Source organism: Gigantopelta aegis, chromosome 14 (assembly GCF_016097555.1).
Source record: "Gigantopelta aegis isolate Gae_Host chromosome 14, Gae_host_genome, whole genome shotgun sequence".
Lineage (NCBI taxonomy): Eukaryota > Metazoa > Mollusca > Gastropoda > Neomphalida > Peltospiridae > Gigantopelta > Gigantopelta aegis.
The window spans coordinates 6,891,168-6,901,799 of NC_054712.1; the positions used below are offsets into that span (position 1 = coordinate 6,891,168).

At 43.5% G+C, this 10,632-nt stretch overlaps 1 protein-coding gene across 2 annotated transcripts in view; it reads left to right on the plus strand.

The window, feature by feature from the left end:
* Positions 1-9,846, plus strand: part of LOC121389514 (carboxypeptidase B-like) — a 43,369-nt gene extending 33,523 nt beyond the window's left edge. For both annotated transcript variants that reach the window (XM_041521166.1, XM_041521167.1), the window contains exons 10-12: positions 5,015-5,220; positions 7,752-7,827; positions 9,446-9,846. In XM_041521166.1, coding sequence (XP_041377100.1) covers positions 5,015-5,220; positions 7,752-7,827; positions 9,446-9,825 — 662 coding nt within the window. In that variant the 3' untranslated portion in view covers positions 9,826-9,846. The remainder of the gene's footprint in view (positions 1-5,014; positions 5,221-7,751; positions 7,828-9,445) is intronic.
* The last annotated feature ends 786 nt before the right edge of the window (positions 9,847-10,632 follow it).

Consider the following 10,632-nt stretch of genomic DNA (forward strand, 5'->3'; position numbering starts at 1 on the left):
CAATTACGTCAGAAACCAAAAGAACTTGCCAAGGCCGGTTTCTTCTACACGGGAGATCACGATGCCGTCGTCTGTTACTGTTGTGGACTACGCGCCTACCGATGGCAGAGAATGGACGACCCAGTGATGGAACATTACAGACTCTCTCCAAGATGTCCTTATGTGAACAACCTGTTCATACATTAAATATTTTAGACACTTGTGTGCTATGTTATCATGTTGTATGTTGTGAATAAAACCGTGAATAACAGGTTTTGCTTTCTTATTTATGTCCTGGGTCCATGAGTGTGTCTCTGGACGTGTCCCTATGGTAGTAACACTGGTAAAGGGTAATATTTTGGTAACGATTATTTTTGGGAGCTCGCACGATGAGATTTGTGCTTGGGAGGAGGGACACTGGTCATACGTATCACACACACATTCAAACATTCCTGTACCATATCTTTATGCGTCATAAGGTATATAAGTAAAATAGTTTTGGAAAACTCGTCATTTGAGGTAGAACTTTCAGAGGAGCAACATGTCAGACCAGTACAAGTTATATGTACCCGACGTGGATAAGTGGACCCGTTTCTATAAACTGCAGGCAGAAGGTAAACTTCAACCTCACTTCGAAATTCAACGTGGTGGGGAAAGTCAGATCATGTACAGTGTGGATCGATGTCTAGAACTCTACGATCCCACGTGGAAAAAAGAAAAAGAGGAACAAAACAAGTCCCCGACACCCAAAGTCGTCATGGTCTCCCCGACACAACAAGTGGTAGAGCAAGCCAAAGCCGATCTGAAACGGAAACAACAACAACAACAACAAAGTGGTACGGGTTGGAAAGCCCCGAAACGGCAGAAGCATTTCTAAATAAGCTATAAAAGGAACTATGTGGGTCAGATATCGTCATTTCATTTAAAGTCGTCATGCAGAGCACATGTTCAGAATGTGGTTTCACATTCTCGAGGAGAGACGCCATGTTAAGACATTTTCAACAAAAACATGCTAAAGGTCTACCACCACCACCACCACCACCACCACCACAGCAGCAGCCACCACCACCACCACCACCACCACCACAGCAGCAGCCACCACCACCACCACCACCACCACCACCACCACCACCACCACAGCAGCAGCCACCACCACCACCACCACCACCACCACCACCGCCACCACCACCACCACCACCACCACAACAGCCACCACCACCACCACCACCACCACAGCAGCAGCAGCATCCCCTAAGATTGCTACATCCCTTCACCATGATCGTGTCGGGACCCACGTCGTGTGGAAATACATTTTTGGTATACAAATTGTTGAGAGATTGTAAAATCCAGCCGCCTCCCCAGCGCGTCATCTGGCTCTACAAACGATGGCAACCCCTCTATGATACGATCAAAATGGTTGCTCGAGTGAAATTTGTTCAAGGCATACCTGAGAATTTGGAAAAGGATCGTTATTTGGATCCCAGAGTCAGAAATCTCATCGTGTTGGACGACTTGATGTCTACAGCTGGAAAAGACCCTCGCATCACCGACCTGTTCACAGAAGGAAGTCACCACAGAAACCTCTCTGTGACTGCCATCAACCAGAACTTGTATCACAGCAAGGACCCGATAATTTGTATACCAAAAATTTCTTTCCACACGACGTGGGTCCCGACACGATCATGGTGAAGGGATGTAGCAATCTTAGGGGATGCTGCTGCTGCTGTGGTGGTGGTGGTGGTGGTGGTGGCTGCTGTGGTGGTGGTGGTGGTGGTGGTGGTGGCGGCGGTGGTGGTGGTGGTGGTGGTGGTGGTGGTGGTGGTGGTGGTGGCTGCTGCTGTGGTGGTGGTGGTGGTGGTGGCTGCTGCTGTGGTGGTGGTGGTGGTGGTGGCTGCTGCTGTGGTGGTGGTGGTGGTGGTGGTGGTGGTGGTGGCTGCTGCTGTGGTGGTGGTGGTGGTGGTGGTGGTGGTGGTGGCTGCTGCTGTGGTGGTGGTGGTGGTGGTGGTGGTGGTGGTGGCTGCTGCTGTGGTGGTGGTGGTGGTGGTGGTGGTGGTGGTGGTGGTAGACCTTTAGCATGTTTTTGTTGAAAATGTCTTAACATGGCGTCTCTCCTCGAGAATGTGAAACCACATTCTGAACATGTGCTCTGCATGACGACTTTAAATGAAATGACGATATCTGACCCACATAGTTCCTTTTATAGCTTATTTAGAAATGCTTCTGCCGTTTCGGGGCTTTCCAACCCGTACCACTTTGTTGTTGTTGTTGTTGTTTCCGTTTCAGATCGGCTTTGGCTTGCTCTACCACTTGTTGTGTTGGGGAGACCATGACGACTTTGGGTGTCGGGGACTTGTTTTGTTCCTCTTTTTCTTTTTTCCACGTGGGATCGTAGAGTTCTAGACATCGATCCACACTGTACATGATCTGACTTTCCCCACCACGTTGAATTTCGAAGTGAGGTTGAAGTTTACCTTCTGCCTGCAGTTTATAGAAACGGGTCCACTTATCCACGTCGGGTACATATAACTTGTACTGGTCTGACATGTTGCTCCTCTGAAAGTTCTACCTCAAATGACGAGTTTTCCAAAACTATTTTACTTATATACCTTATGACGCATAAAGATATGGTACAGGAATGTTTGAATGTGTGTGTGATACGTATGACCAGTGTCCCTCCTCCCAAGCACAAATCTCATCGTGCGAGCTCCCAAAAATAATCGTTACCAAAATATTACCCTTTACCAGTGTTACTACCATAGGGACACGTCCAGAGACACACTCATGGACCCAGGACATAAATAAGAAAGCAAAACCTGTTATTCACGGTTTTATTCACAACATACAACATGATAACATAGCACACAAGTGTCTAAAACATTTAATGTATGAACAGGTTGTTCACATAAGGACATCTTGGAGAGAGTCTGTAATGTTCCATCACTGGGTCGTCCATTCTCTGCCATCGGTAGGCGCGTAGTCCACAACAGTAACAGACGACGGCATCGTGATCTCCCGTGTAGAAGAAACCGGCCTTGGCAAGTTCTTTTGGTTTCTGACGTAATTGTATGGGCCACCACCCAAATGTCAGCATCCGGGCATAGAAATGTCTCATTTCGGGATGATGACAGAACAGGTAACGTCTCGAACAGCAGTCTTCTTCATCCCAGGCAGCGTCTGTGTCACGGGCGGCATCCGTCTGATCTGTGGGTTCATCCACGAGTTCGCCATCTTCATCCATATTGTCACAGGCAGCATCCGTTTGATCCATGAACTGTTCTTCAGGTTTGGTAGTCACTCTTTTGACTGTATGTCTTTCTGAACATTTGCAGACCAAGACGTCGTCCTCGTCGCTGCTGCTGCTACTAAGACTGCTCGAATATCCCGATGCCATCTTCTTCGTTCCAGATAGAGTGCAACAAGACACAAGAATGTCAGAATCATAAAACACGTCTGTTCTCAAACACAGTCACAAAGCAAATGAAGTGTAAATCATAAATCCATTCTTTTATACTTTTGAGTTCCTCCAAAACAAAATGTTTGTCACACTCGTTCACCACTGGTGACACTCGTTAGGGTTGCAGAAGTTACACTGCAGGAAGCCCATCTGGTTTTGATGGTCGTCTTGCATGGCGCAGGGCACAATCGAGTTCAGCTCTGGTACAAAGTCACTCATCATTTCGAAACAGTCTTTCAGTTTACTCCATTGTTGAAGGGAAAGGAAAATTCCTTTCCTTGATGGCTTCACTGTGTCCACACACCACCACCACTGCCGAATGTCCACCCCGGCAATGTTTTTGTCCACGCTCACATACATGTTGGCACCAAGATGGTGAAACAATTTCTCTTCTTTCCTTTCCTTTAAAGCAGCTATGGTTTCATCAATTTGACCGGTACACGTAGACAGTTCAACCCAGTGTTTCAGGGTAAGGGTGATGGCTCGTTTGGTGGGGAAAGTTTTCCCCTTGTCACTGTCAAATTGCCTTATGTGAATAGCAGTGTCCCCTTTCCATAACTTGGCCACCACGTAGACGTTAGTTCCAAGTTCTAGACGACATCTCACTTCATCACTTGTGGAACAGGCCATCTCTGGATTGAACGTAGATCTGATCGTTTTCGGCGAGCGAATGACAATGAAACCGTATCTAGCCTTTTTATACTCTTTCGTGTTAGTCTAAGTAGGTCAGGGGCCGGTCTAAGTAGGTCAGGGTCGGGTCAGTAGGACGTTGCACACGGCACAGTAGGCCAGTCTAAGTAGGTCACGGTCAGTCTAAGTAGGTCGGGGCCAGTAGGACGAGGTCACGGCACAGTAGTCCGTGACGTCATCAAGGTCAAGGTCACCGAAAGTAGGTCATGAGGCTATACAGGCCTGCTTACTACTTATATGTATATATATATATATATATATATATATGTGTGTGTGTAAAATGTACCATTGCAAATATAAAAATAAAGAATGAATGAATTTGTTGCCATTGTAAAATGTTTTCAACTACAAAAACCTATTTAATAACGAAAAATACATACTGAGTGCATTTTTCTTGTTTAGAATTTCAGTCCGTATATACTATGTGTTTGGGTTTTGTTTTTGGCTGTGCTAATATATGTAGTGGTCACAACAGAACTTTACCTTGTAATAATTTCGTACATAAGAACAAAAATATTGGGAAGTAAAACAAAGTTTGAGCCACTAAAAAACATTAGCACGACCAGAAACTCACTAGATATACATAAACTGGTATTACTAAAATATACACATATTTAAAATGTAAATTTAGTCGGAAACACTGAAATGGCAGCAAACTCTTGACAGTCCCTTTGAAAACATTATGCCAACCTTTTATTTCTTTTCATCAATCTTATTACATTACACCACCAAAAGGTACTGATTTAGCAATATGCTAAGATATTCGATACGCTTTCTTCATTTCCGATGCCTTAATAACCGTAAATAAAATGTGTTGAGTGCGTCGTTATATAAACCATTTCCTTTCTTTATTTTTTTCCCTCTTTTTTTTTTTTTCTTCTTGTCTTCTAGATGCCGGTGCTAGTACTAATCCGTGCTCCGAAGTATACGCTGGTCCGAATCCACTGTCCGTTCCAGAAACCGTTGCTCTGTCCAACTTGATGAACCAGCATAAGGACAAGTTAAAGCTCTACTTAACGGTTCACAGTTTCGGACAGATATTCCTGTATCCGTACGGTTACAGTAGCACGTCGCGGGCACCGGACCACAGAGAACTCGTGAGTAATCAGTTTTCGATTTCGCTGATAAGAAATATTTCACATATTCACAACTAATACACACAATGTAGGACGAAACCCGTCAGAACCTACGTATTTAAAGTTAGTTTGTTTTGTTTAACGACACCACTAGAACACATTGATTTATTAATCATCGGCTGTTGGATGTCAAACATTTGGTAATTTTGACATATAGTCTTAGCATAAACCCGCTACATTTTTCCATTAGTAGCAAGGGATCTTTTATATGCACCATCCCACAGACAGGATAGCATATACCCGGCCTTTGATATACCAGTCGTTGTGCTCTGGTTGGAGCAACAAATAGCCCAATGGGACCACCGACGAGGATCGATCCAACACCGACCTTGCATCAGGCGAGCGCTTTGCCTGGGCTACGTCCCTCCCCCACCTACGTATTTGACCGGAACATTATTGAAAAGGGCTGCTGTCGGGTTTCTTCCTGTAGTGGGTGTATTATAAGATTGATATGTCAAATATTTGTTATCAGCGAACTCGAAAATGATCGATTTAGAGGTATTCATCGTCAAACATTGGATTGTTGTTGTATTAGAGCGGGAATCTTTGACTACCGTATGGTAGGCACGGATTGCGCAGTTTTCATAATTATACACTTTACTCTAGCCGTAATGAGAGCGTCATAACTGCCCACATGTCCGTCTTGCTGTCTTACTGTCAGAGTACTCGGGCTACATTTCACCGAACTGAATATTTATAAGAAAATAAACGTGTTCTAATTTTAAACTGACCATAGTTCTTATTTGTGTTTCTTTTGGTGTTTAGTACATATATATAATTTGATTTCATGAAATGTACTTATTTTTGTGACTATAAATTTCGAGGCCCGTTAGTAATAATTAAGGTATATGAGTGGGTAGCTGCCTCAGTTTGGAGTGATGACGATGTTGACGGTTAAAGTACATAATGTACATTTCACCAAGATCGGGGCGGGATGTAGCCCAGTGGCAACGAGCTCGCCTGATGCGCAGTCTGTCTAGGATCGATCCCCGTCAGTGGGCCCATTGGGCTATTTCTCGCTCCGGCCAGTGCACCACGACTGGTACATCAAAGACCGTGGTATTTGCTACCCTGTCTGTGGGATGGTGCATATAAAAGATCCCTTGCTGCTAATCGAAAAGAGTAGCCCTCAATATCTGTGTGGTCCTTAACGATATGTCTGACACCATATAACCGTAAATAAAATGTGTTGAGTGCGTTGTTAAATAAAACATTTCCTTCCTTCCTTTAATTCCACCAAGTTAAAGTTTTAGTCATTAAAACGTCTCTGCTACTCGGCAACATCTTCACAATGATAACAAACTCAGTCCAGTCCTTTTTGTTTGTAGTTATGTTCGTGCTTATATCCAATTATAACCACTAACCTACTAACGACTAACACACTGACCTGGGCCCCGTTCCACGAAGCGATCTTTGCTCTAAGATTACTGTAACTGCACAGCTAACATATGCACTTAAGGTGATCTTAACGCTAAAATCGCTTTGTGGAACGGAGCCCTGGACAGACAGCCCAGATAGCTGAGGTGTGTGCCCAGGACAGCGTACTTGAACCTTATTGGATATAAGTACGAAAATAAGTTGAAATGAATGAATAACACAGTGGTACTAGATGAAATATAATTGCATACAACTAATTGGGGTTTTTTTTCACAAAACAATAAACTCACATTTATCACTAATCGCAGGACTTGTGGTGTTAACTTCTCTATCAAAAGTTGGGTGCACCTCGGACTGCGACCCAGACGGAAGTTATTTGGTTTAGCACTACCTACACAAGTTCACGAGCAAACACTTCTCAGTATTAGCTGCCAAAAACGTCGACTGAACGATGGCTTTCTTAACACAATGAGAGTACTGTCTACACAATTCCTATATTCACACATATGGTGTCACTACAATAATTTTCCTATACGTCTGTCGCCCTCCCCCACCCCACCTCCCCGCCGCTGGTTTGCAGGATTTCGATGGAAGAAGAATGATGCCAGATAGTTCTCCTGACTGCAGTACAGCAGAACAGAATAGGGCAGTACAAACCTGATTTCACTCAGAACATCATCGGGGTGTGTGGGTGTGTGTGTGTGTGTGTGTGTGTGTGTCTGTCTGTCTGTGTGTGTATGTCTACATTTTTTCCATTAGCAGCAAAGGATCTTTTATATGAACTATGTCACAGCCAGGATAGCACACACCACAGCCTTTCGTATGCCAGTCGTGGGGCACTGGTTGGTACGGAGAAAAACCTAATCAAATAATTAGCTCCACTGAGCTGGCTAGATCCTACGACAAACACCCGTCAGATATCTTCAGTCAAAACGGATGATGGATAATGTGTGTGGAAGCGGATGCGGATGAAAACCCCCCAAACAAATCTGATCGCGGTTTTAGGCATTGACGACAGATCATTTCCTTTCTCACTTCCTAGATATAATATCACAATTACCATACATGTACTAGACTACACGTCCTTGCTGACCAAATATTCCTTTCTTTTTCAGACTCGGCTGGCTAATGTGGCTATATCGGCTATGAAGTCCTATTCTTACAGCGTGGGCTCGTCCGGACCAGACTTCTGTAAGACATTGAATCATTATATTAATGTGAATAGATCAGTTAAAAGTTTGTTTTTGTTTAATGACTCCACGAGAGCACATTGATTAATTAATCATCGGCTATTGGGTGTCAGACATTTGGTAATTCCGACTCGTAGTCGTCAGAGGAAACCCGCTACATTTTTCCTTTAATACAAGGGATCTTTTATATGCACTTTCCCATAGACAGGAAAGCACATACTATGGCCTTTGACCAGTTGTGTTGGAATAGATTAGTGCATTGTCGCCAGCGAAATGGGGTAAAGTCGGGAGGTAAATTAACCATGCTTACATTTGATGATTTCACACACACACACACACACACACACACACACACACACACACTATATATATATATTTATATATATATATATATATATATATATATATATATATATATATATATATATATAAGATCCCTTGCAACTAATGGAAAAATGTAGCGTGTTTCCTCTCTAACATTATATGACAAAATTACCAAATGTTTGACACCCAATAGCCGATAATTAATAAATCATTGTGCTCTAGTGGTGTCGTTAAACAAAACAAACACACTTTTTAAACAATGTGCTTGGGGGTGGGGGCATTAAACGTACATCCCTTTCCCCCTGTAAACATGGGTCCTAGCGGGTCTAATTAGTAGACCAGTTCTCATTTTGTATGACCACCATCGAGCGCTGATTAAACATACATTCGTGTCCATGTTTGAATATCACCTTCCACTCCCTCGCCCCCTCCCAGGTGTTGCAGCCAGCGGGTTTGATTATCATTAAATCAGTTGCCATCAACACCAGCTAGCTCACTTACCATTTGATTGACGTAAAGCGACCGCTAATTAAACAATGTGCTGGGGTGTTATTAGACAAAGCATTCCTTTCCTCGTTTAAAGTATTATTATATTCCTTCTTTCTCGAGGCTCATATTGACTGGATGCGGCGCGTGTGTGCGATCAGACTAATGCGTCTGCGGCTTGCGTTTTGGGCATACATACTATATGTCTTTAGGTCTCACTACACAGATGTCATCTGCCATTGAAACCCATGTTAAATTCCCAACTTCAAATGAAGATTTGCAATAGAACGGGTTCTCGTTGGCACTAACAACATACACCATTGCGAACATACATTATATAAGCATTTATTTCCGTCTCAGTTTTTTACTATTGACCGCATCTGGCTGTAATACCGGTCGGAACAGGTGGTTCATTAACCGATTCACTCCGACCGTCTCTCACAATATTACAAAATAGCATTGGCAAAATATAGCCAGAAGGCTTACCATTAAACATACATATTGTTTTAATTCTTCACCATTTCTTAAAAGTGAATATGTGAACCATAACTTGTGTCACAATTAGGAATTAGGCATATAGTGGACCGTGATGAATGAACTCTCACCCAGAAATCATCTGTGTAGTGAGACCGTATATCATTGCGGCTGGCAGCATGCATTTTGTAGACGCACACATCGCACGCATCCAGTCTAGACGCTCTTATTGAAACTACTGTATTTCGATTTTATTCTATTATTTAGCCCCACCGCACGCACGCGCCACATTCACTCAATATGAGCCTTTATTTTTCAAATATTTCTTTTTCCAGCCGTTGCTGCTGGCGGATCCGATGATTACGCCAAGGGGAAGATGAATATAAAATACTCCTACACGATGGAGTTGCCAGAACGGTCATTCATCCTTAGCACCAGCAAGATCTCCACGGTGGCCGCTGACGCGTGGAAAGGGATCAAGGCCATGGCGCTGGATCTGTCCGCACTGCCCTACAGCAAGGGCCTGCCCTGCACCCCCGCGCCGAGTGCCACAGCAAAGCCTACACCTTCCCCGGCCACCCCTAAAGCGACCACCGCTCGCCCGACAACCCCCAAAGCCGCCACAAAGCATCCGTGTTGTACCTACATGGCAATGTACAGCTCTTATGGATACTACTACACCTTATTAAAGAGATGCTGTGAGACTTACGGCTGAGAAATTAATATAAAAGAACTAGAAAGTTGTTGTTGTTTTTGTTGTTCTAATAGTATATTTGCCACAATATTCTGGATAATACCCCAATACGGGATCACATCATCAGTTATCATAATATTCTCTGTGTGGTATAATACTTATGTGCTTGCGGTGCGTCCTACAGACAATAAAATGGGCGGAGCTTAAAGCCCGAGATAATGATCACGTGATCTAAGTGTAGCGACACGGTCACATTCTGTTCTATGAGTTATAAATAAACAAATACACATGGCATCGGAGAAAGAAAGCTGTACTCACACAACGTTAGAATGAAGAACCACATTCCCATTTGTTTTTTAGAAATAAGGAATCTCAAATATCTCGTGCAAAGTCTTCGGTTTTAGATTTTTTAACTAACTGTTCTGTGTCCACAACGCGTATCTTCATAACATGTCACCGAGGTAAAATCGCGACCATTGTTTTTATTCTAGTCTAAGATGGCTAGGTTACTTCTTCGTTTATACTCCTTGTCAGAGAAGGAAATGCGTTTGTCATGGTATACAAGACCAGCATTGTTGAACGATTCCACATAGTGTGTATCGACACATGTAACGTAGTCCTCCGGTAAGATTCCACATAGTGTGTATCGACACATGTGACGTGGTCCTTCGGTAAGATTTCACATAGTGTGTATCGACACATGTGACGTAGCCTTCCGGTAATCGGCACTTGGTTTCAGTGTTTTTTTGATCTGGAGAAAGCTTACGATACCACATGGAAGTGTGGGATTTTAAACGACCTCCATGGCATGGGACTTAGAGGTCGACT